The sequence below is a fragment of the Myxocyprinus asiaticus genome, chromosome 5 (genome assembly GCF_019703515.2).
Source record: "Myxocyprinus asiaticus isolate MX2 ecotype Aquarium Trade chromosome 5, UBuf_Myxa_2, whole genome shotgun sequence".
NCBI classification, from domain to species: domain Eukaryota; kingdom Metazoa; phylum Chordata; class Actinopteri; order Cypriniformes; family Catostomidae; genus Myxocyprinus; species Myxocyprinus asiaticus.
Genome location: NC_059348.1, coordinates 39,829,254 through 39,856,863, shown reverse-complemented (window position 1 = coordinate 39,856,863; position 27,610 = coordinate 39,829,254). Strand labels below are relative to the sequence as shown.

Genomic DNA, 27,610 nt, shown 5'->3' with positions numbered 1-27,610 from the left:
AACAGATCAATGATTGAGTCAATTTTTTACTATAAATCTCCACTTTAACTTTCACTTTAACATTCTTCTATTTTTGGTGATTCTCATTCTTAGTGCACATCACCACCTATTGGGCAGTGAAGAGAATTTATAGGGGAGAAAGGACTTAATATTGATTTGTTTCTCACTCACACTTATTTCACTTCTGAAGATACAGATTAAGCCAATGGAGTTTTATGGATTACTTTTATGCTGGCTTTATGTGCTTTTGGAACGTCAACATTTTGGTACCCATTCACTTGCACTGTATGGACCTACAGAGCTGAGAAATTCTTCTAAAATTCAGTAGAAGCAAGAAAGTCGTACACATCTGGTATGGCATGAGTGTGAGAGAGAATTTTCATTTTTGGGTGAACTATCCCTTTAAGACCTCAAATCTTACATCTTTTCTCCTGAATGCAGCACTATTGTTTGTAAAACTAATACAAACGAATCAAATGTGTGATTTTATTGCACTTTTTTTGCGGACTATGGAAATGAACTGGGAGAGTGAACTAATTTGAAAGTGGGCGGGGCTATTACTTCCGCTTCCTAGCCAGAGTTCCCTTGTGGCGTGTTTTTTGTGTCACGAGAGCGCAGCGCCAAAAAGCCACGTTTTGTTGAAGGTCCGCGCGCGTTTATTCTGCAGCAGAATCGAAGGGACGTTAAAGTTGGTAAGGCGCCAGGTTTACTTTTAAACGTATGTTTTTCTGTTATGAAGTATTTGATCTTGTTTAATAAGACTCGGAAACGGTCGATCGGTGCTGCAGGCCTGGATTTATCTAGCTTAGGCCCCTTACCTCAGCCTGCCCGAGTTTGAACTCGGGAGTTGCATGGGATTTAGAGAGCGAGTCATCGCGAAAATAATGGTACGGTGTGAGGTCTGAGGCCTGCTGTTGTGCGGGACTTTCAAGTTAGACGTGGTTTTAAATAATAAATCCTTTATGTGAATGCTGTATCATGGTACAGTGTTGTTGGTCTGTATCTTAGATACGAAACCGTAACGAAGGCGAGTTAATATAGACAAGGAGTAGTTGTACATTTCACGCCCACACGCCTTAGCAGAGTTGCGATTGTCTTTTGCTTCCTTTTAGCAAACAACCTTCAGTAATCATTAATGCAGAAAAAGCAAACCCCTAAATGTTGTGTAAATGCAAATCTTTTACTACGCGAGACAGTTGCTCAATAAGTTATATGCTATGAAATGTTGTGGACCCTTGATGTATGGGTAATAAGCCTTTTTGGAGTAAATGGTCATAAAGGTTTCTGCATGGTATATGGTGTGTGTGTGTGTGTGTGTGTGTGTGTGTATATATACACACACTAGTTTATGTGACATGTTGGTTCGTGCTTAAAATGCCTAATTTGTAAATGGTGCCGGGAAGTGCATCTTCCACCGATGTTTTCAACCCTCTTATCAACTACATATTTCTGCAGTAATTTTACTCTTGATATTTTCTTTCCATGTATACTAATACATGAAAATTTTATGTTTATATAACCAAAAGAGATAGTTAACCCAAAAATGAAAATCATCTAATTATTTACTCTCTCATGCCGTCCCAGATGTGTATGAATTTCTTCTGTGAAACACAAAGATTTTTAGAAGAATATTTCAGCTCTGTAGGTCCTCACAATGCAAGAGGATGGATACCAAAATTTTCTCCAAAATAGACAAAGGCAGCATGAAAGTAATCCACAAAAATCCAATGGTTAAATCAATATCTTCAGAAGCGATTTAAAAGGTGTAGGTGAGAAAGTTGAGATCAATATTTAAGTCATTTGTTACTGGTAATTCTCTTCCTTCCCAGTAGGTGGCGATATGCACAAAGAATGCAAGTAACCAAAAGGAAAAGAAGAATGTGAAAGTGGAGATTGATAGTAAAAAAGGACTTAAATATTTGTGTTTCTTACACACACTTATCATATTGCTTTTGAAGACATGGATTTTCCCACTGGTGTCTTATGGTTTACTTTTATGCTGCCTTTTATATGCTTTTGGAGCTTAAAATATTTGGTACCCATTTACTTGTGTGGACCTATAGAGCTTAAATATTGTAAAAATCTTCATTTGTGTTCAGCGAAAGAAAGAAAGTCATACACATCTGGGATGGCATGAGGGTAAGTGAAATGAGAATTTTCAATTTTGGGTGAACTATTTCTTTTAGAGATTTTTGCGTAGGCAGAACAGATTCAAAGTGAGGTGCTAAAAATACACGCTGAAACTATACCAGTCTTAAAGGCTGATGGTTGTTATGCTTTTTCCACAGGTCATATCAGAAGGTGGCTCGTCTTTTTGCCCTTTTATTTTGATTTATTTATTTTTCTCTGATCACCCAAAACCTGCCTTTACCTTCCCTACCACCCCTTTTTTGTCAGCGTGTATTTTTATTACCTTATTTTGTTTTTGGTATCTTCAGAGTTGGGATCTGTGACGGCTCTTCATGGCAGTCAGAAGGGGACACATTAGATACTTAAAAGTGAGTAGAAATTGTGTCCATCAGGGACTGAATGTGGATTTCCAACAATCTGAACCCTTATACTGTACATTTTAGGCTGGAGTTAGTAGTGTTTAGTGCTTGTAAGCTGTTTTCATCCTTGTAGTGCTGTAGCCTATGAGATAAGATAATAATGGTGGCAACTGAAGATGCGGTAGACTTAATATTATCTTAAGATGGCATGATATCTATTTTAAACTGCAAATGCTGTTTTATAGGACAAACTTGCAATCAAAGAGGTTGCATAGCAAGTGACCTGAAGTGTCTGAGTGATTTCAAATCAGAACCTCCCATGTTAGGTTGTAGGAGTGTCAGTAATAATGCCTGTTTGTTTCAGCCATGAGGGTTGACTGGCAACTCTAGTGGAATACGCAATAAGGCCGCTCTTCTAACATGAATGGGGCACATTGTCTGCTATCAGATTAATCAGTGGTGACCACAGAGATTAGTTCCTTGTGTGCCTTTCAGTGCAATTGTGTCCAAAGTTTTATTTATTTTATATTCAGAATATGAATGATCAGAATATGTACCAGAACATCAGTCCCATTGACATTTGTTGTTGTCATTTATTGCTAATAGTGTTGTCAAAAGTACTGGTACTTCGGTACCAAGTCAATACTAAAATATGTCACCATACCAGTGATTCTGCAGTACCGAACAAGGACTGAATGCAGTACACGCACACTGTCTGACTTGCACACTACTGCTTTCAAATGCTCGCACGCTTATCTGAGCATGTGCTCTGTTACTCCTTTTACACTGAAATGGACAATTAATTCAAATGAGTCTGCATAATCTGCGTTCTTTAAATAAATGTGTGAAGCCGACCACGCATACACTGGAAACCCACAGACATTGAGAATCATTCTCGCAGAGCACTAATCCACTGTGAGGCATGCAGCACATGTAGACTTTATATTTATATAATGAATACTTAAAACTAAAGCAATGTATACTTGATGAGTAACACTTGAAGGAAACAAGCATTCTTTTTCATTTATTATTTACATTGCAATGTAACTTTATATAAGTTAAATGAGTGTGTTCAATAGCACATTACCATGTCAGCATATTTTTACTGTTGTATCAAAATTGGTATCAGAACGACTACTGAAATTTTGGTATAGTGACACTAGCATAATTGCTAACGTTCTTAACATTTTTACTTTTTTTAAAAAGTACAAAACATTTTTGTACTTTAGCTTAGTACAAATTCACTAGTTAATCATTTTACTGATACATTGGAGTCACTGAGGTCAATTACAGACATTCATATTTGGTGATTAACGAACACTGTAGTTGAAGTTGAACCATATTTTGAAAATTGTTAATAAGGCCAAATTTGTTTGTTTGTCTACAGGAATGATGGCTTTGTTCATTTGTAACACATTTAGTGGGTTAGTGGGGATGCTATCAAACTGTCGATGTGGAAATATCCATTTTGGTTTCTTTAGACACTTGGAGATTTCATGTTAGGCACTTGAGCTTTACCCTAACCGTAAAGGGTTAGTTCACAGAAAAATGAAAATGATCTCATTTATTCACCCTCATGCCATCCCAGATGTGTGACTCTTCAGCAGAACACAAATGAAGATTTTTAGAAGAATATTTAAGTGTTTTTGGGCCATACAATGCAAGTGAATGGGTGCCAAAATTTTGAAGCTCCAAATCCATGCATATTGCCCCCTACTGGGGGCCTCCTCTACTTTATGATAGAAAATTACTTAAATATTGATTGTTTCTCACCAACACATCATATCGTGTCTGAACACATGTATTTTACCACTGGAGTCATATAGATTACTTTTATGCTCCCTTTATGTGGAGTTTGGAGCTTCACATTTTGGCACCCATTCACTGGCATTATTTCAGCTCTGTAGGTCTGCACATTCTTCTAAAAATCTTAATTTATGTTTTGCATAAGAAAGAAAGTCATACACATCTGGGTTGGCATGAGGGTGAGAATCATAAGAGAATTTTTTGCCGCAAGTTGTAGAAATCAGTATCTGCAAGATGTAATTGAAAGTATCCTTTGGGGCTCTTCACACGCAGCCACATTATAAGTAATGATTAAGAATGTTATAATTTATTTATCACATTTTGTGAAGATTTTAAACAAAACTGAATGCTATTTTTTTGTGTATTAAATAGTTCAGATTCCATATGTGTATAACCCCCTATGTAATTTATTATTTTCTTCTAGGACGTATATGACATGTCGAACGGTTACGAAGATCACATGGCCGATGAGCTTAAAGACTCCAAAACAAACCTTATCGTCAATTACTTGCCTCAGAATATGAGCCAAGATGAGCTTCGGAGTCTCTTCAGCAGCATTGGGGAGGTGGAATCTGCTAAACTTATTCGTGACAAAGTAGCAGGCAAGTATTTATCTGCACACTGATTTCAAATCAAGCAAGAACAAAACTGATTAAATTCTCCTGTATTTTTCCATTCATGGTTAAGAGATATTAGGGATGCTTAATTTTTGTTCTACAGGGTTTTAAAGTTGTTTTTGCTGGAAACTGCGGTGATGTCAATTTTGTCTTTAAAAGGTTTACACCTTAATGCAAAAAGAAAAATAACTTAAGGGGTGTCGCCCTGTTTATACATAGTTTTGTTATCATTAGTTATGGTTTACTACCATAGCCTTCATTTCAGTGTTGTCTGACAAACAACTTATTTTTAGTTTCATTTTTCTCAGACCTTTCCCACATGTGAAATCAATATGGTTGGATTTATTTGTTTGGAGGCAATATTTTTTCTTAAACTTTAACATTTGATAATGGGATGTTTTTTTCCTTTGTATTTGGAACGTTTCAACTTTTTTTTGTTTTGTTTTGTTTTATTGTTTTCCTTTTTTTTTCTCTAGGCCACAGTTTAGGGTACGGATTTGTTAACTATCTTAACCCTAGTGATGCTGAAAGAGCTATCAGTACTCTCAATGGACTGAGACTACAGTCTAAAACTATCAAGGTAATGTGACAAAAGGTGCTCCTGTGTAAAGTTAAATTGTGTCATTGCTCCAGTCAGACCACCGTTTCCGTTTCATTCAAGGTAGTGAGACCAAGGCAGTGAGAGCAGTGTAAAACCTGTTTCTGAGTAGATTTGCTTGGAAATCTGTTTGGTCGTGGCCTTTTCTGGCTTATCAAAAATTGCAGATTTATGCGTTTAAAGATTTATTTTATTCTCTGTGGTTTTTCGAGTTTAAAATGCTGTATAAATTCTCTAGAGGATTTTATTTTTTTTTTTTTAGTTTGGTTATTACATTTTAAAGCTCAAGTTTACAGGGTACCACTTTTCTAGTTGTAAGGAAAGAAACCATGGTTCATGGTTAGTTGTTCACTATGAAATACTCTATTTAAAAACTCAAACTAAAAACATGGATTTTAGTTTTTTAGTTTCTTTCAAATTAACTTGTTAAACAGTTTATTCAATTATTTTTCCCTCAGGGGAGGTAGTTCTTCATAAATTGATCTTTTAACGTTGGTCTTCCTGACAGGTGTCGTATGCCAGGCCAAGCTCTGACACCATTAAGGATGCCAACCTCTACATCAGCGGGCTGCCTAAAACAATGACACAGAAGGATGTAGAAGACATGTTTGCACATTATGGCAAAATAATCAACTCCCGTGTGCTTGTCGATCAAGCCTCAGGTTGGTAGATGAGTCAAGTTTTTACATCAGATGTAATGTTCTGTAGGCTTGCGTGTGTTTTAAGCTAATGGTTTGTGATTTGTCACAATGCAGGACTTTCTCGTGGTGTAGCCTTCATTCGCTTTGACAAGAGAGCAGAGGCAGAGGATGCAATTAAGGACTTGAATGGGCAGAAGCCACCAGGTGCTACCGAGCCCATCACTGTAAAATTCGCTGCCAACCCCAACCAAGCTAAAAACACACAAGTTATTTCCCAGATTTACCACACACCGTCTCGCCGCTTTGGGGGGCCAGTCCACCACCAGGCCCAGAGATTCAGGTATCAATCTGAATGTTGAAATAAAGTGTTTATCCATTTAACTAACTGCATAACACACAGCTCTTAATGTGACCTCATTCTATCAGGCATACACAAATGTATGTTTTGGTGAATCACATTAATGCATTGAAACTGTGAAGTAGAGGTCGACTGATAGTGGATTTTGATGAAACGATAACTGAGGTGATGGAATAGGCCTAAAACTGATAAAAAAAATGTTTTTAAAAATCGATTTATAAAATTATCAACAATTTCGTAGTCTTTCCTTACTATCACGGGCACAGACATTGAAGCTGCAAGAGTCCAAAATTAATAAAATCCAAGATGCAGTTTATTGTGCAACCAAAATTCCAAAAATAACCAGAAAAATTATGATTTGGTGCATAATGTAGGACTTTTTACTATATATATATATATATATAAAAAGCCTAAAAAACACTGGGGACTTTTATTTTTGGAAATGACAGAATTGGCTCCATTACAATGCTCCATGTGTTAGTATGTAAGGTGTTTATATACAGTGCATTCAGAAAGTATTGAGACCCCTTCATTTTTTTCAATTTGTTGATGTTGCAGCCTTATGCTAAAATGCTTTAAATCACTATTTTTTTCACATCAATCTACACTCCATACCCCATAATGACAAAGCAAAAACTGATTTTTTTATTTATTAAAAAGAAAAAACTGAAATATCACGTTGAAATAAGTATTCAGACCCTTTGCTATGACACTTAAAATGTAACTCGAGTGCATCCCATTTCTCTGGATCATCTTTGAGATGTTTCTACACTTTGATTGGAGTCCACTTGTGGCAAATTCAATTGATTGACATGATTTGGAATGGCACACACCTATCAGTGCAAAAACCATGCCATGATGTCAAAGGAACTGCCTGCAGAGCTCAGAGACAGGATTGTGTCGAGGCACAGATCTGGGAAAGGCTTCAAAACAAATTTGGCTGCATTGAAGGTTCCCAAGAGCACAGTGGCCACCATAATTCTTAAATTGAAGAAGTTTGAAACAACCAGGACTCTTCCTAGAGCTGGCTGCCCAGCCAAACTGAGCAATCGGGGAGAGGCCAGACGGAAGCCTTTGCAAAAAAGCAACTAAAGGACTCTCAGACTGTGAGAAACAAGATTCTCTGGTATGATGAAACAAAGATTGAAATGTTTGGCCTCAATTCCAAACTCAATGTCTGGAGGAAACCAGGCACTGCTCATCACCTATGCAATACCATCCCAACGGTGAAGCGTGGTGGTAGCATGCTGTGGGGGTATTTTTCAGCGGCAGGGACTGGTCAGGGTTGAACGAAAGCTGAATGCAGCAAAATACAGAGATCCTTAATGAAAACCTGGTCCGGAGCACTCAGAACCTCAGACTGGGCAATGACCCTGAGCACACAGCCAAGACAATGTAAGAGTGGCTTAAGGCCAAAGTATACTTGGCGCGTCTGCATTGCTGATCACTCTGCGCACAGTATGCGTGACATAAATTTTGTCATAATCCGCCACCGGCCAGATTTTGTTGACATGCGGACACGGTCATCGTCGGCGCATGCGCCGGCCATTGACTCTACTAAAAGAGTATCACAAAGAAGTTGTAGTGAGCATGTGTCAAATGCGTTCGTATTTGCATGCAGTCAGAAGAGTATACTCACAAAGGCAACACGGTCGACCAGGTGCGAGGTAATCCAGAACATGCAAATACTGAGTATGCCTGGTCCTTTAGGAACAATTCTGTGAATATCTTTAGTGGCCTAGTCAGAGCCCGGACTTGAACCCAATTGGACATCTCTGGAGAGACCTGAAAATGGCTGTCCACCGATAGTCCCCATCCAACTTGACAGAGCTTGAGAGGATCTGCAAAGAAGAAAGGCAGAAAATCCCCAAATCCAGGTGTGCAAAGCATGTCGCATCATACCCAAAAAGACTTTAGGCTGTAATTGCTGCCGAAGGTGCTTCAACTATGTACTGAGTTAAGGGTCTGAATACTTATGTCAATGTGTGATTTCAGTTTTTCGTTTTAATAAATTGCAAAGTTATTTAAAAAAAATCTGTTTTTTGCTTTGTTATTATGGGGTATGGAGTGTAGATTGATGTGAAAATATAATTTTAAGCATTTGAGCATAAGGCTGCAACCCTGCAACATAACAAAATGTGAAAAAATGAAGGGGTCTGAAAACTTTCAGAATGCACTGTATATATATTACACGATGAGGTTCATTGATGTGGAATAAAAAAATGAGGAATAGAATAATAAATAAATAAAAAAACTCTGAATCAGAAACTTAGGGGTGGGTGATATGACCAAAATCATCTTTCAAGATACGAGTAATTTCATATCACTAACAGTAAATATAAAAAAAATTATCCTTTTTTTTGAAGAAAAAAAGAAAATATTGGCTTGTTATTAAATAACCATATTGTAATGTCTATTTTTGGGTACTTCTGTCAGCGATTTACATACTTTCAAATATTTCCTCATAACTTTCTCTTTATTTGGCGGTTGACAGCAAAGTAAAAAGTCAGTCATTTTATCCATAATGCTACATTTTACACACATTCACAATATGCCACATTTCAGTCTGATATTTTATGGACCATTGTTATAAAAAACTTCTTTGTTGCATTGCTTAAGGAAACTCAAGATCTTCCCAAAGCAATGCAACGTAGAGAGTGATACATTTGTAAAAAAAAAATAAAAAAATAAAAAATGCAACGAAAATGAGCAGTTCTTACAGAAAATTTACAAAATTATGTAATCACTTCTTGCAGAAAATAAATATCAAATATAATCACTTTTTGCTAAAGAAAAATATCTTTTGGAAGAATAAGTGCATCTTTTGGCTTTCATAATATTTTTTTGGCATGCTTCATTTTGTGCAGGTAAAACAAATTTCTTGTGTTACTAGTGATCATCGCCGTGCGACAGTTTGCATATTATATTTTTCTGCTCTGTGTTGGGTTTTGTGAACCTACGCCACAGATGTTACACCTGTTTTAATAACAAGCTTAATTTTATTAACTTGTTTAGGAACCGTTCCGTTCTGTGGAGATGTTTTTCTCAGGGTTTTCCTGGGTCAAAATTGATTGAGTAGCACAAGTGGTCACACTCTGTGCTCTCCTTTAAATATCAGGAATCCTGCTGGACTCGTGCAGATGAAACGTATTAAGCGCTTATGAAGCTCCGAACACAAGATGAATGTAATTGAATTTGCTTGGGTGGCTGCCGAAAGTGTTTTTTTAATTTTTTTTTTTTATTATTTTTATTTTTTTTATTTTTTTTTAAACCCTTTCCATGTTTCTTAAATTCTCTCAGTCTCACATGAAGCCCTACCCACTGATGGAGAAGCCCAAGCTGCACAAATTACGATATAGCAAAATCTATTGATTGAGACTTTATATTGTCGCCACAATGTACTGTATATCGCCCATCCCTAAAAACGATCTGCATAGATTTTTGCCAATCCCTAAAAACTATCTGCATAGATTTTTGCCAATAACCAATTGTTCAAAAAAGCAATTATTGGCACCGATATATCGGTCTACCTCTTCTGTGAAGTAGTAGTCATAGTTCAGCATTTAGCTTCTTTTTTTTTTTTTCCTGAATGTACAGAATTATTTTGATTTGATTTTGGAGTGCATTAATAGCTATGTCTTCAACATGTTTGAATTTCTGAATACCTCATCACAGATGATGCGCTTTCTTGTCTTAAGGTTTTCTCCTATGAGTGTGGATCATATGAGCAGCATGTCTGGTGTTAACATGCCTGGAAACTCCTCATCAGGCTGGTGTATTTTTATCTACAACCTGGGCCAGGATGCAGATGAAGGCATTCTCTGGCAGATGTTTGGGCCCTTTGGAGCTGTCACAAATGTCAAAGTGATCCGCGACTTCAACACCAACAAGTGCAAAGGATTCGGGTTTGTTACCATGCCAAACTATGAAGAGGCAGCCATGGCTATTGCCAGTCTCAATGGCTATCGGCTTGGGGACAAGATTTTACAAGTGTCGTTCAAAACAAGCAAGTCACACAAGTAGAAAGCATTGTTACCAGGCAAGTGAAGGAGAGAGGTCTCGTGTTTCCTGCAGTGCCAGAGAGGCTGGCAAAGTTTGAAAAAAGAAACTTATTTTTAGTGTAAACTCTTTGCAAATTTTCACGTTTCTCAGTCTCGTTTAGACATCTGTTTGACAGTTTCTTTTTTTAAGATTCAAGTTGTTGGATGCTTCAAATGCAAGTGTTTTTAGGCATTCTGGTTGTCCCAACATTTGACCAATTCCATATTTGATAAAATAATGTGTGTCTCAGTCATTAGCCTAATAATGTTGCAATGTGCCATATGTCTGGTCAAACCCTTCATTCACCCACCAGATGCTGGCTTTAAGACTCTTGATTTTACATTTAACAGTACCAGTCAACATCTTGCATTGCTCTTCAGTATTTATAATGCCTTAATTTTATGTCTTTTTTCCTCTTTGCCCTCAAATGTAGCACTTTTTGGTTTTGCAAGAATATCATTCAGATCTTGAAATCTGAGTTTTAAATCCAGCATTCTGAGTGCTCAATACATTGAGGCAATGGCATAGGAAGCAGAGTGTCTGTAAAATGTAATAAGCCTTTGATTAGTGAGGGGAAAGACTGGTCAATCTTGTGTAAGGGACCCTCTGAGAAGACTAAGAAGGACCAAAGACATATGGATGGAAGGTTTCGTTTCCCCAACAGAAGTGCAGGTTGTACATCCCTAAGCATATTCCAAATATATTTGGACATCAGAATACTTGGTACTGAGTATTTATGTAAAAATGTAATCACATTTGAGCATCAGCATCTTATGTTTCAGGTTTGCTTTTTAGTTTGTTTTTTTGTTTGTTTGTTTTTCCTCCTGGCAAAACATACTTTAAGTTTAGGTTGGTTATTTGAAAACAGATACCAGTACTAATCCACATGCTTTTTAAGACTGCCTAGTGATTATTATTTTGTGTTTTTGTTCTTTTTCTTTTTTGCTTTTGTGTTTCCTTATGGAACCTTTCATTTTCATTGTTTCACATGGCATTTACAATCATTAAATTTTTTTTGTTTTGAACTTTGTTTTGTTTCCTTTTTTTCTTAATTTATCTTTTAGTTTAATGAGTTTTTTTAATTTATCTATTTAGAGGCACAGTACAATACATTTCCATATTTACAGATGCATTCGGGGCGGTCAGCGATTTTTATCTGCCAGTCACTGTAGTCCACTCAAGAGGATCTCACTAGAGGAATACTACATTACCATAATTTATTATTTTAATTGAGTATTTAAGTATTTAACTTGTGTGCTTTCAAGGCATTGGACCAAATTGTAAAGATACCACTTGGCTATCTGACATTGGTTGACTTCATATTTAATTTGGTCAATGGAGTGTCATGATTTTGTTCACTTGGTAATGTGGTAAAGGTAGAAAGAGGAACACAGACTCCTGGAAATGTGAAAAGTGAAGTTATCTTCAAACTGTTGTCCATAGATTGTACAGCCATATCCCTCTAATCCCTTCAGTTTTTACTCCTAAGGTCTTCCAGCAGCACATAAAACCCTACATATAGTTTTGCCTGCAGCCGAGTGAAATTTGTGAATATTCCAAGATGTGTCTCATAAGAGCCCAGACAGTTTTTTTGCTCCCTCTGGTACAAGACTTAAGGTTGGTATTGTGTGTGCGCTTATATTTATATTTTTGGTGACTCATCTTAATTGGCCTGTACAGCTATACACTATATTCAATCTTCAGAATTGTTATACTGAGCAGCAATTTACAACACTTGGATGAACCAGCATCACCTGTTACGTTAGAAATGGTTCATGTGAACTTATTAGCAGCTTAGTAGAGTAAAGCTTTCGTTTCTTCTGTCATCACTTTCGGTTACGTGTCATTGGTAAAAAATGTAAACAAAATAAATAAATAATAAAAAAAACGCTTAACCATTGCATTCTCTTAAAGTGGATGTTTTGGCATAATATGTGCAATACTGCAAAATCATTAGTAATAAAAGTTAAAGAACATCAAACTTTTACATGTTCATCTTTCTGATAACCTGATGTTTTTAAGATTAAACTGGCCCATGAATGCACTGAGATGCCAGTTTAAGAATATCATGTAGAATGTACCTGCTGGTTGATATTTTAAGCCTTAATTTATGTTGGAAATACTGGAAGATTACTAAATGGGAGAATTATTTATTTAGCACATTGTGTATGGTTTTATGTGTTGATATTTATGAGTGATTTATTTTTTTTATCAAGTACTTTGATTCTACAGCAAAAGACATCTGTTTTGAGGTACTGTCTAACATGTAGTTGTGAAATAAAATATCAGGCATCGTTGCAAAATTGGAAAATTGTGTCTTGGTGGAAATTTGGACATAAAACTTTTCTTATCTCTGATTATCATTATAGAAGGGGTATATTGCAACACAAGCGTATCAGCTAGTAATCTCTTAGTTCTAGATCTTTATTTCTTATACAGGGCAAGTCAGATGACTCGTTAATTTTTTCAAGTTTTTAAGAAAATCAACAATTCATAATTAGTGTACAATGGTACAAACATGATAATTAAATTGCCTTAATTTAAGTTAACAAAATGATTGTGCATTCTGAAATATTTAAGTAATGCAAAGACAAAGAATCCATGTTTAAATAGACATTACAGCAGTGTTTGTTTTTTGTAATCAACATACACAGTATCAAGGCAACTGATGATATAACATTCACGGCCCTGGCTTTGTAGTACTGGAGCTAATGACAGTCGATTAACTTGTTGCATGTTTAGATATTGTTTTATTATGGTTTATCAGTATTACTGTGATAAATTGTATTTTAACGCAATTCTAGATAATGAACAATTATGAGAATTTTATTTGAAAAAAGGGCCAATAACCATATCCAAACCCCCAAATCAAAGTATCAAAAGCACCCAAATTTCTTCATTTTACAAGTTCACAGAAGGCAACTGTTGAAGTGAGAGTAACATCTCTGATGTAAAAATACAGAATGGCACATGTATAAAAAAGGAGGAAGGTTTTCGTGAGGTCAAGGCAACTTCTGTTCCTGCTTGCTTGCTTGGTGTCCCTGGTTAGACTTGGCAGAGGTTGTAACATGCAGTCGGCCTCTCAATCACCTGATCCCCAACAACCTCTAAGATGTAGACCCTGTTGGCCAGTAGTGGAACCTCAGATGTTGGAAAACTCTGCACACTTTGGTTTCCAAAGGAAATCACAGTATCTCTCTGCAAGATACAAAACAACTTCTACTGCAATCAAAAATGACTGTTTTGATGCATTAGTATTATAGAGCTGTTCAGTTTGTTGTCCTATAACTTGGAAGAGAATTAGTATTTTCGATCCATTGGTTCCTTTGGGAATTTCTAATGGGTGTTTAGAATAGCGGTTTTCGATTTGTGTTAAGGTCTGTGGTTACCATTACTTGAAGAGACTTTTTTTTTTTCTACCACATTAATTACGCACAGGCATATCTAAAATTTGAATTTTAAAACCATTGTGTGGTTTCAAAAAATAAGTACTACATAAGGACTACAACGGCTTCGATATCAAGTTGTTCAAAAAGTTGACTGAACACCTCTATTTTTACTGATAAGCAGTAAACCATTAGAGCACTGATACTACGTAAGCAACACTTGCCTATCTACTTGCAGAAAATGTGACTGTAAATGACAGCACATGGTGGATATACAGTTGAAGTCAGAAGTTTACATACACCTTAGCCAAATACATTTAAACTCAGTTTTTTACAATTCTTGACGTCTAATCATAGAAAACATTCCCTGTCTTAGGTCAGTTAGGATCACTATCTTAAGAAACTGAAATGTCAGAATAATAGTAGAGAGAGTGATTTATTTCAACTTTTATTTTTCATCACATATCCAGTGGGTAAGAAGTTTACATACAATTTGTTAGTATTTGGTAGCATTGCCTTTAAATTGTTTAACCTGGGTCAAACGTTTTGGGTAGCCTTCCTCAAGCTTCTGGAATTTTGGCCCATTCCTCCAGACAGAACTGGAACCCCAGTGTAACTAAGTCAGATTTGTAGGCCTCCTTGCTCACACACACTTTCAGTTTTGCCCACAAATTTTCTTTCGGATTGAGGTCAGGGCTTTGTGATGGCCCTTGTACCTTGACTTTGTCCTTTTGTATGCTTGGGGTCATTGTCCATTTGGAAGACCCATTTGCGACTGAGCTTTAACTTCCTGGCTGATGTCTTGAGATGTTGCTTCAATATATCCACATAATTTTCCTTCCTCATGATACCATCCATTTTGTGAAGTGCACCAGTCCCTCCTGCAGCAAAGCACCCCCACAACATGATGCTTCCACCCCCATGCTTCACGGTTGGGTTGGTGTTCTTCGGCCTGCAAGCCTCACCCTTTTTCCTCCAAACATAACGATGGTCATTATGGCCAAATGGATCAATTTTTGTTTCATTAGACCAGAGGACATTTCTCCAAAAAGTAAGATCTTTGTCCCCATGTGCACTTGCAAACTGAGTCTGGCTTTTTTATGGCGGATTTGGAGCAGTGGCTTCTTCCTTGCTGAGCAGTCTTTCAGGTTATGTTGATATAGGACTTTACTGTGGATATAGATACTTGTCTGCCTGTGTCCTCCAGCATCTTCACAAGGTCCTTTGCTGTTGTTTGGGATTGATTTGCACTTTCTGCACCAAACTACATTTATCTCTAGGAGACAGAATGCATCCTTCCTGAGCGGTATGATGGCTGCGTTGTGTCATGGTGTTTATACTTGCGTACTATTGTTTGTGCAGATGAACGTAGTATCTTCAGGCATTTGGAAATTGCTCCCAAGGATGAATCAGATTTGTGGAGGTCCACAGTTTTTTTTTTTCTGAGGTCTTGGATGATTTCTTTTGATTTTCCCATGATGTTAAGCAAAGAGGCACTGAGTTTGAAGGAAGGCCTTAAATACATTCACAGGTACACCTCCAATTCAGTACACCTATCACAAATTAATTGTCGAAAGGCTTGACATAATTTTCTGGAATTTTACAAGCTGCTTAAAGGCACAGTTAACTTAGTGTATATAAACTACTGACCCACTGGAATTGTGATATAGACATTTAAAAGTGAATCAATCTGTTTGTAAACAATTGTTGGAAAAATTACTTGTCATGCACAAAGTAGATGTCCTAAATAACTTGCCAAAACTATTGTTTGCTAATATTAAATCTGTGGAGTGGTTAAAAAATGAGTTTTAATGACTTCAACCTAAGTGTATGTAAACTTCTGACTTCAGCTGTATCTTACTCTCTCTGTGTTGGTTGTTGATGGGATGTCTTTCTGAAAGTCCTTTCTGCACACGTGAGCCATGATTCCTGCTGCTAAAGCATCTCCAAGTACGTTGATCACTGTTCGAAATCGGTCCCTGATGAAAGCAGCAGATAAATTCTATTTACTTTTCTCAACCAATAGGTTATTTCAGTCATGGTATACAAGCGATAGTACATACACCGATCGGCCAAAACATTAAAACCACCTGCCTAATATTGTGTAGGTCCAGCTCATGCCACCACAACAGCGCCAACCCTTATCTCAGAATAGCATTCTGAGATGCTATTCTTCTCACCACAATTGTACAGTGCGATTAGCTGAGTTACCGTAGACTTTGTCAGTTCAAATCAGTCTAGCCATTCTCTGTTGACCTCTTTCATCAACAAGGCGTTTCCATCCACAGAACTGCCATTCACTGGATGTTTCTTGTTTTTGGCACCATTCTGAGTACATTTTAGAGACTGTTGTATGTGAAAATCCCAGGAGATCAACAGTTACAGAAATACTTAAATCAGCCCGTCTGGCACCAACATCCATCCATGCGATTATCTAATCTGCCAATCATGTGGCAGCAGTGCAGTGCATTAAATCATGCAGATACTGGTCAGGAGCTTTAGTTAATGTTCACATCAACCATCAGAATGGGGAAAAAATTTGATCTCAGTGATTTGGAGCATGGCATGATTGTTGGTGCCAGATGGGCTGGTTTGAATATTTCTGTAACTGCTGATCTCCTGGGATTTTCACAGACAACAGTCTCTAGAATTTACTCAGAATGGTGCCAAAAACAAAAAACATCCAATAAGTGGCAGGTCTATGGACGGAAATGCCTTGTTGATGAGAGAGATCAACAGAGAATGGCCAGACTGGTTCAAACTGACAAAGTCTACGGTAACTCAGATAACCGCTCTTTACAATTGTGGTGAGAAATATATAATCTCAGAATGCTATTCTGAGATGCGGGTTGGCGCTGTTTTTGCGGCACGAGGGGGACCTACACATTATTAGCAGGTGGTTTTAATGTTGTGGCTGAACAGTGTATACTACATGGCCAAATGTATGTGGGACACCCTCTTTAAATTAATGGATTTGACAAGTCCTCTAAATTCCAGTGCAGACAAATCTTAATGTTACTACACAGTGTACACAAAGGCATTCTATAAAATCAGTGCCATGACTTCATTGAAAATTTGTCTGGGGAGCAAATCCCAACAGCCATCTTCTAAAATTCAGTGTAAAGCCTTCCCGGAAGAGAGAAAGTTTTTAGGGAGGACCAGCTCCCTAATGCCAATGATTTTAAAATTAAATGTTCAACAAGCACATACTATATGCATGTGGTGTCATGGTGTCCACATACTTTTAGCCATATAGTGTATCTTAAGTAATTTGTAATTGTATTGGCTATGTTGTACTTACAGGATCCAATCAATCGCAACAATAAGTGAGATGTCATCTGGAGGCAAACCCACTGAGGTAAGGACAATAACCATGGTAACTAGACCAGCCTGAGGGATTCCAGCTGCTCCAATACTTGCCGCTGTAGCTGTGATACTGAGGAAATATGGTCAGTCAAGTCGCATGCGGCAAAAACTTTCATACATCTCGATGCATGTAACTTTCTTAATATCATTATTTTTCATTCTTGTAGACATTTTGGAAATACTTTACCTGACTGTTACAAGTTGTCCAAAGTCTAGCTCATACTCGTTGACCTGTGTGATGAAGATGGCTGCCACTGCCTCATATAGCGCTGTGCCATCCATATTGATGGTCGCACCAACAGGAAGCACAAATTGAGCTATTTTCCGATCCACACGGCAGTTTTCCAGCAAACACTTCATTGTAATGGGCAGAGTAGCTGAACTGGAGAGAAAAGGATTATTAATAATTGTGTCTCACATGTAGTATCTATACAGCGCAGTTTGTAAGAAACAAACAAGTTGCATCCTGTATGTCTAACATTTAACAGCAAAACAGTGTTGCCAAACCTTTACACCAATAATTTTCCATGAGTTTTGCATTACCATATAATTATATTTAAAAATATTTGATAGAGATTGCACTCACAAGAATCAGTTTACACTCACTGGCTACTTTATTAGGTACACCTGTACATCTACTCATTCATGCAATTAATCAGCCAATCGTGTGGCAGCAGTGTAATGTATAAAATCATGCAGATATGGGCCAGGAGCTTCAGTTAATGTTCACATCAACCATCAGAATGGGGAAAAATGTGATCTCAGTGATTTAGACCATGGCATTATTGTTGGTGCCAGATGGGCTGGTTTGAGTATTTCTGTAACTGCTGATCTCCTTGGATTTTCACACGCAACAATCTTTTGAGTGTATAGAGAATGGTGCAAAAATCAACCAGTGAGCAGCAGTTCTGTGGACGAAAATGCCTTGTTGATGACAGAGGTCAATGGAGAATGGCCAGACTGGTTCGAGCTGACAGAAAGGCTACGGTAACTCAGATAACCCCACTGTACAATTGTAGTGGGCAGAATAACATCTCAGAATGCACAACATGTCGAACCTTGAGGTGGATGGACTACAATAGCAGAAGACCATGTTGGGTTCCACTTATGTCAGCCAAGAACAGAAAACTGAGGCTGCAGTGGGCCTACCATTTGTGTACCTCAACAAAAATCCAGATTTGTCAGACAAGGCGATGTTTTTCCAATTGTCTACTATCCAGTTTTGGTGAGCCTGTGCCCACTGCAGTTTTCTGTTCTTAGCTGACAGTAGTGGTACCCGGAGGGGTCTTCTGCTGCAGTAGCCCATCCGCCTCAATGTTCGACGTGTTGTACATTCAGAAATGCTTTTCTGCATATCACTGTTGTAACGTGTGATTATTTGGGTTACTGTCACCTTCCTGTAAGCTTGGACCAGTCTGGCCCAAGTATAAAATTCTCCTCTGACCTCTGTCATTAACAAGCCGTTTTCGCCCACAGAACTGCCACTCGCTGGATGTTTTTGGTTTTTCGCCTTATACTATTTACACTCTGGAGACTGTTGTGCATGAAAATCCCAGGAGATCAACAGTTACAGAAATACTCAAACCAGCCCATGTGGCACCAACAATCATGCCACGGTCTAAATCACTGAGATCAATTTTTTCCCCATTCTGATGGTTGATTAGAACATTAACTGAAGCTCTCGACCCAAATCTGCATGATTTTATACATTACACTGCTGCCACACGATTGGCTAATTAGATAATCACATGAATAAGTAGATGTACAGGTGTACCTAACAAAGTGGCTGGTGAGTGTATATCCATTGGCAAACTATCCTATAACATTTTACAATTTTAAAATTCCCTGATATTTCCAGGTTTTCAATGACAATGGGAGCTGTGGGAAAATAGCGATTTTGTGAATCGTTTCAAATATAATCCCTTGGTATACAATACACACCTTAGACTGCCAATTCAAAAGAATAACACAGTCTAAGGGGTGTATTTTTCTTTTGTATAGAAAAAAAAGACTCAATTTGTTGTGATTTAATTGCACTAATTGCTGAAATAGACATTTGCCTTCAACTGAAATGCTATGGAAATGTCTTCCTTACCTGGACGAAGTTGCCAATGCAATAACCAGAGCCTGAAGGAGGCCATGGATGTAGGTGAAGGGGTTTTTCCTGGTGAACAGGAAGAAGAACAGTGGTAGCAAAATCACACCATGGATGAACAGCCCTGCCAGAACAGTAATGAAGTACATCCCCAGCTTCTCTGCAAAAACGGCAGGATCATGCATGTCCAAGATCTTCTCGGCAACCAGAAATACAATTCCAAATGGGAAGTACCTGTAAAAAGAGACTAGAGTGTTAAACCTACATTTTTTAAATTCTGAATGCTTGTTTTATAATAATTTTATACAGCTGAATGCCCAGAGTATGCAGAACTGTAATCACATAATTGATACTTTAAAGAAGCTAGAATATAAGATAGTTTTGACTGCGTAGATGTGTTCAAACTTTTGACAAGTGTGTTTCTTTCTAATAAGTTGCTTCATGGCTTATTGTGGGTTTATGCACTCTGACTGGATTTTAAACGGATTACTGATCGACCAAATCAGCTTATCAGTTTTCCTGGCTCTCTTAGACCCGAGCACCGTTCCAATGCCAACATCATTTACATGAATGAGTAGGCTTAAGAGCTGCCTTTAAACTATTACAGTGTACTTTGGTGTGTATTAAATAGATTGCTGACTGATTCTGGTTGGGAGTTGTTTTATTTGCCATTCACAAGCTACATGATTAAAGCACATCTCCTCTTGACATGATGTTAGATCTCGAAAAGTGAGCATTTCTATCATACATTTGACATTAGACATTTATAGTGCCAGTTTAATGCTAATTGTGGGCAAAACTGATCATTGTTTACTTTTACTCACCACATAGCAGCATTGATAATCTTCATGACACATTCATTGATACATAGACAAACATTCACTAAGGGAGTACCTCTGGATCCCATTGTACCAAGTAGAAGACCTAAGGAGTGAAAAAGCAACATAAGTCTTCCTATATAGATATTTATATTTCACAGTCTAGATGGAAAAGATTTGTACTTGTAGACATTTTTTATAATGATGTTTGCAATCAAATATGGTTCACTATTATATCTGCCTCCAAAATGACTTTCCTTTTGAAGTCTCCAAGCACTTTTATTTTTCAAGGCCTCCCCTTCAATCACCTGTCATATATAGTAGAGACCACTTTTCATGATTCAATCAATTCCCGATGGATAAAATCAAATCCCACCCTACTTTTGTTTCTCATAATGTATGCTGTTACACTCAGAAATGTCCTAATGTCACATTATGCTGACTTTGAATTACAGTTAAAATTAAATATTGCTGAACACGTACACTTGCAGTATGTTTGTGTTTTGGATGCTAGAATCCCAGCATGGGATGATGTTGTCCCTTCTAGGCTTTTTAACCAGTATAAACTATTCAACTGTATACACCAGCACCAAACCAGCATAAACCAGCTTAGGCCAAAAGTATCTGGACACTCCAGTCTAATTATCGTGTTTGGCTATTTCAGTAATTTCAGTGAAGACAAATCTTAATGTTACGGCATACTATGACATTCTAGAGAATTGTGTGCTTCCAACGTTGTGGCAACAGTTTTGGGAGGGCCCTTTAGCGTTACAGCATGACAATGCCGCTGTGCACAAAGTGAGGTCAATATAGAAATTATTAACTGAGTCTGGTGTAGAAGAACTTGACTGGCCAGTACAAAGCTCAGACCTGAACTCCACTGAACACCTTTCGGATTACTGCAAAGTCAAGCGGAAACTACAACCCATTGCCAAACATCAGTGCTTGACCTCACTGATGCCCAGTGGAAGCTGTCAGAGAGGAACATCTCACTATTAATGCTAATGGTTCTGAAATTATTTTCTCAGAAACCACATACTGTATGAAAATGGTGCTTGCAAGTCCACATACATTTTGGCCATCTAGTGTAATTCACATACATACCCATAGTGGCTGAGAAAATGACGATTCCTAGCACATTCATCCCATTACTTTTCCCTGGAACGATCTTGTAGTGAATCTCAGGTGGAGGGGTGAGTTCCAGAAACACTGGGTAACCCATTCTGGTGTTGTCATAGTCTGGCATGATGTAAACAAAGTTGGCTTGTGATGATTTCACACTATCTTTAAAATTAGGCACAAGCTCTGTCTTATACTGAAACAAAAGGGCAGAAATGGACAAGAATAACAAAAGAGATATCACAATGTTATTCATTAAAGGAATATTCCGGGTTCTATACAAGTTCAGCTCAATCAACAGCATTTGTGGCATAATGCTGATTACCATAAAAATTAATTTGGACTTGTCCCTCCTTTTCTTTAAAACAAAGCAAACATTTGGGTTACAGTGAGGCACTTACAATGAAAGTGAATGGGGCCAGTTTTTTTAATTACTATAAAATACTAACTTTTTCAAAAGTATAGCCACAAGACATAAACAATATGCATGTAAACATGATTTTAGTGTGATAAAATCACTAGCCTTTTCTGTGTAAAGTTATGGCTAATTTTACAATGTTGCCATGATGATGTAATGTCAACAAACCCTAAAATGACTGTAAAAATTACAATTTAAACTACTTTACAGCTCAAATAACACATGAGTTTTAACAGAAGAATTAATGTAAGTGCTTTTATAAAATTACAAGCTTCACATTTCTGCCGTTAAACCAAAAGTTGGCCCCCCATTGACCTCACTGTGACCTCGATTTTTGCTTTTTTATTTTTTAAAAGGAGGGATGAGTCAAAATAATTTCTTGTGGTTATTAACATTATGCCACAAATGCTGATGACTGAGCTTAATTTAAGAATTTAACTCAGAATATTTATTTAATTCCTTTAATTCTAAATGTGTTCTCTCACCTGCTGAAATGTGGCCTCAATCAAATTGGATGGGATCATATTCCTGTTGTACAAGTAGAAACAATGTCATATATAAGGTAACAGATTTAAAACTGTTACCTTCTTCACAATTATGGACACTTTAGTCTGAGAATAGGCAAAATGATTCAATGTCTTTAAATATACCTAAATCCAATCCTTCTGTCCAGTGACAGGATTGTGCACAAGGCAAGCTTAAGCCTCCCATAATGATCGCAGCGACTTTCAAAAGTGGTTACATAAGTTTAAAACTTTTTTTAGGCTGATCATTTGAACTGAAACTAACTGTTTACAGTATGGTAAATAACTAAGCATTGTATGCTTTTCAATAATTAATATCTGATATTACATACTGACAAAGATTTGTACACAATCTTTTCCCATCTTAAGCACCTCTCCACCCTGGGACTACTAGTTGGTCCATTTATAAATGTTATTGAATTAGAGAAAATTCAAAATATGACTTTTGAAACCTCTGTTCAGCAATTATGATTCAATGTTGCTTAAAGGTATACAGATTATGACAGACAACTGCAGTTTTTTTTACATTAAGCTACAAAAGTCCCTAATTCAGACCCCTCAGCGGCCATTTTAGTAAAGCCCCAGGCAGCTTTTTTCAAGCTGAGGTATTGCTTACTTGAATAAAGTGAAAGTGTTGGCTAAGCTAACGTTTCAACAACAAATTTATAAAATATGACAAAAGAGTATCATAAATTGTGCTTCTTTAGCAGAACTCAGGCTAAAAAACTATATTTTCAGGTTAGTCCAGCCAGGGGCGAACTGAGAAGAGAAATCGGCCCGGGATATTACATAGAAACTGGCCCAAAAGTTTTCTGTCCTTTTCTGCATATGGCTGCCCCCTTCGGCGCCGTTTTGTGGCCCATTCTGCATAACGCGGCGGCTCATTTCAGCTTATCGCGGCCCATTCTGCCCCGTTTCGCAGCCGGCCCATCAGGAAAAGTCCTGGTTCTCCCGATGGCCAGTCCGCCCCTGAGTCCAGATAAGGCACATGTGACCAATAAGACAAATCCCTGCCTTTAGCAAAAATGGCGATTGGCTTTTTTAACTGAAGGCTGGACTTATTTTCCTACAGCCACCATATTGATGATTAAGATTTCACCAACTGATTTTTGTACAAGTGGTCTGTCTCCACCTGTTTATACTGTCTTACAATCCAGTGTTAAGTTTGGATATTATTGTACACTGTAAAATATTCTGTCAGGTAACCTATTAAATGTGCTTCATGTGTTAATCAACTTGACTGCATTTGGTTTCAACAATGAAAATAATTTTTATGGGTGGAATCAAGTAGAAATAGATCCCTAAGTTTAACACCAGGGGTGACAAACTCGGTTCCTGGATGGCCACAGTCCAGCAGAGTTTAGCTCCAACCCTAATTAAACACACCTGAAACAGCTAATCAAGGTCTTCAGGAGTGCTTGAAAATTACGAGGAGGAATTTTGGAGCAGGGCTGGAACTAAACTCTGCAGGGCTGTGGCCCTCCAGGAACCGAGTTTGACACCCCTGGTTAACACTTTTTAACAGAATAAGGTTACCTGATCAAATCAAGCAGAGCATCAGCAGATGTCATCCCTGGCCCTCCTGCAGCTTTATGCCCTTCCTTCTCAGTACCAGTTCCAGGATGAATGATCAGCGCTAGAATAATTCCAACAATTACAGCAATGAAAGTAGTCCACAGATAGTATATGATGGTGAGAATGCCCAGGCGTCCACTGGCCTTGGTGTCCATTGCAGACAAGCCAGACATTAAACTGTAAGCAAAGAGAAATGTTATTACTATTTTTTACGTTTCAAAGGCTCACTTAAATACAGACTCATTCTTTTTCATTTGTTTATTTTAATGGTGGCTGATTACAGTGCATCCCCAAAATTGTATAACACCTAATTCATCTGACAGTTATTATTTTGTCCCAGAGTGCATCATTTAATATTGATTGGGCTCTTTTACCAAAGCATACAACTTAATTTCCTGTACTGGAATCCTTGCAGTGCTGTCTGGTAATTAAATCAATTTTATGTTTTGGTTTAGCTATTCCAGTAATTCTTGTGAAGACAAGTCTTAATGTTATGGCATACAATGACATTGTGCCAAGAGTTTTGGGAGGGCCCTTTACTGTTCCAGCATGACAATGCCCCTGTAAACAAAGTAAGGTCAATAAAGAAATTATTTACTGAGGCTTGTGTGGATGGAAGTACTTGGCTGGTCTATACAAGGCTCAGACAGTACCTGTTCCAAGTACTTATAGAGTGATTTTTGAGAATTTACCTTTTAAGGATTGGCCATTTTTATCCAGTGCTTTTTTGGTTTTTAAAAGTATAATGTGTGGTCTCAATAGTCACAAACTATTTTTCTATCTTCATCTATGATCTAAAAGATAGTAGTGTTTTACCTAATAGCCAATAAGCTGATAACAATTATAATGGCCATTATGAAAAATTAATACTGTTTTGCCTGATTTTTTTTTCTCCCTATTTTGGAATGCCCAATTCCCCATGCACTCTAAGTCCTCGCAGTGGCGTAGTGACTCGCCTCAATCCGGGTGGCGGAGGAAGAATCTCAGTTGCCTCTGCGACCATCAATTTGCACATCTTATCATGTGGCTTGTTGAGTGCGTTATCACGGTGGAGGATTCACTCTATTCTCTGTGGCATCCACTCACAACACACCCCACCGAGAGTGAGAACCACATTATAGTGACCATGAGGAGGTTGTCCCATGTGACTCTACCCTCCATAGCAACCGGGCCAATTTGGTTGCTTAGGAGACCTGGCTGGATTCACTCAGCACACCCTGGATTCAAACTCGCAACTCCAGGGAAGGTAATCAGTGTCTTTACTCGCTGAGCTACCTAGGCCCCTGTTTTGCCTGTTTTTAAACAAAAATATTGTTTACCCTAAGTGAATTCTTGTCCAAATACAGGCCATGTTCTTGACCTTAGGACTTTTCACATCTTGAATGAAAATGGTACAAGGCAGGACAGTTATTAGCATATATGTAGTTACCTGGATGTGATGAGAGGAAGAATCAACATTTTCAGCATTCTCATGAGAAGTTCTCCAGGAAAAGAAAAGTAGATTTTTGCCTGGGGAAAAGGTTAGAAACTGACTTTGAGTGACCTTGCTAATCAGTTATTTAATTTGGATGAACATTCTAACATATAAATCATTTACCATGATTTTAGTACAGTATTTACTATTTCAGTAATATGGAGAATTAAGTTGGCTGACTTTTCTAAGTAATTTTTGTTTCTCCTGAGTTCTCCAGACCTTGCTGTAAACTAACATGAATTTATTTATGGACGACAAAAGCCAGATGCTCACATCCTCATGTAGTCATTCCAAGACCAGGCTTTTCCCAATAAGTTTAAGGTCTATGTGCTAAGTTCTTACGAGTAGAAAATATGTGGTGTCTCGATTATGCTTCAAGAGAAAAAGTCATATAACAAGAAGGAGTCTTATAACAATAGCATCTTGTATTACAGGTGCATCTCAATAAATTAGAATGTCATGGAAAAGTTCATTTATTTCAGTAATTCAACTCAAATTGTGAAACTCGTGTATTAAATAAATTCAGTGCACACAGACTGAAGTAGTTTAAGTCTTTGGTTCTTTTAATTGTGATGATTTTGGCTCACATTTAACAAAAACCCACCAATTCACTATCTTAAAAAATTAGAATATGGTGGCATGCCAATCAGCTAATCAACTCAAAACACCTGCAAAGGTTTCCTGAGCCTTCAAAATGGTCTCTCAGTTTGGTTCACTAGGCTACACAATCATGGGGAAGATTGCTGATGCACCTGTATGTTGCTATTGTTACGACTTCAATGTAACCTACAACCTTGGTCTGTACAGAGAGCATTAAGAGCATTTACCAAATTAAAAGAATGTTCCAGGTTCAAAACAAGTTAAGATCACAACAAACAAAACCAAAAATCATGTTTATATTAAAGCACTTATAATTGAATCAATGGGGAAATTCATTCTGAGTGGTTTAAAAGCACATACTGTATATTAATTTGGTCTAATAGCACTGGGACTACTGTTCATTTCTAGGTGAAAGAACATCCGGTTATGCATTACTGACGTAATTCCTGTGGGTAGTTTTTTTTTTAATGTAAATAGTCCCTTTCTGGTATCCTTAAAGGTGTCATCAGCAAGTTACAGGGTTTACCGGCTTTTCATTGTCATGACAGGAGTTGAAAAATTGTCTATAACTTTGCAAAGAGAAGATTACTAAGCAATTGTATTACAAAAATCTCATGTTAACATGTGTAATATGTAAGTCTTGTGGCTATACATTCGAAACAGTGTCTATTTTAATGTTTATCCTGGTGGCCTTGCCCCATAGACTTCTATTGTAAGTACTGAACATAACTTTAAACAACTGAGAAAAAAGTTAAAATTATTACCATTATATTTATTTACAGCATGCCATGGATGCTGTTGTTGGAGCTTAACTTGTATTGAACCCGTAAAAGTCCTTCAACTATGCAGTTACAATTATCTCTGTACTTAATGTTGTTTAACGTCAATCTTATAAGCACAAAGTTTTTCTTTTTGTCCCAATTAAAAGTTCAGCATAATATCAGTCCACTACTGACTCAAAACACTAGTTTTTACATCACGAATGGAACAACAACGATTTCAAAGCTACAAGTGCTACATACATGTGTCGACAAGTTCAAGCTTCTTAATGTGAATCCCACCACACAACCTGATACCACAGCCAATACGGACAAGGTGAGCAATCTATTCCTTTTGCAGTAGTCCTTTATCCATCTCATCATTATCTTCTTAGATATCGAGTTCTTCAGAAGATTCTTCAAATATTCTACCATGTTTCTCCAGGGGCTCACTGCAGGGGAATGGCATTGGGAGGATGCTGGTCTCAAGCTACTTCGAGTCTCATCCATGCTAAGACATATGTGGGCAGGAAGTGTTGGGAGAGCCTTTCATTGAAAACCTTTTCTAACTACAGATTAAGCAATCAAGTATAGCTCCAAACCTTTACCATCATGACAGTCAGAGAAGATTAACAGGAATAAGGGCGTTACAAGTACCTGCTCTCTAGAATTTGGAGACCATTGACTATGGAAAGATACATGTACCATTAATCCTTAAATCAGAGGCCAAGGTCAGGTTTGGGTCAATTTCACAACTTTTGAAGTTTTAAAAACATGTTTAATCAGTACGGCCAATTAAGAATTGTTTTATTTTTAACAATTATTTTGGGCTTTTGTCACTTAATTTTGTTGAGACATAAAATAAGTGAAGTATTCTGAGAAACAGAATGGGATGAGAACATGGCACAGACCAGACTCTAACCTACA

At 37.5% G+C, this 27,610-nt stretch overlaps 2 protein-coding genes across 3 annotated transcripts; one reads left to right on the top strand and one right to left on the bottom strand.

The window, feature by feature from the left end:
- The first annotated feature begins 578 nt into the window (after positions 1–578).
- LOC127441061 (ELAV-like protein 1) lies at positions 579–12,861 on the top strand. Of its 2 annotated transcripts, XM_051698222.1 has the most exons (7): positions 592–692; positions 2,439–2,498; positions 4,720–4,897; positions 5,389–5,492; positions 6,019–6,172; positions 6,266–6,491; positions 10,208–12,861. In XM_051698222.1, exons 2-7 carry the CDS (start codon positions 2,463–2,465, stop codon positions 10,530–10,532), a joined length of 1,023 nt encoding a protein of 340 aa, XP_051554182.1. In that variant the 5' UTR covers positions 592–692; positions 2,439–2,462; the 3' UTR covers positions 10,533–12,861. The 2 variants fall into 2 exon arrangements, with proteins under 2 accessions (XP_051554183.1, XP_051554182.1); XM_051698223.1 differs by lacking the exon at positions 2,439–2,498 and having other exon boundaries at positions 579–692.
- A 134-nt stretch (positions 12,862–12,995) lies between these two features.
- Positions 12,996–27,226, bottom strand: LOC127441558 (excitatory amino acid transporter 5-like). Its single transcript, XM_051699123.1, has 11 exons — positions 26,948–27,226; positions 25,281–25,360; positions 23,813–24,028; positions 22,238–22,280; positions 21,320–21,530; positions 20,222–20,321; positions 19,398–19,631; positions 17,490–17,684; positions 17,238–17,372; positions 15,798–15,915; positions 12,996–13,748 (listed from the first exon to the last, which is right to left on the bottom strand). The coding sequence occupies exons 1-11, from the start codon at positions 27,191–27,193 to the stop codon at positions 13,596–13,598; spliced, it is 1,731 nt and encodes a 576-aa protein (XP_051555083.1). The 5' UTR covers positions 27,194–27,226; the 3' UTR covers positions 12,996–13,595.
- Positions 27,227–27,610: the final 384 nt, after the last annotated feature.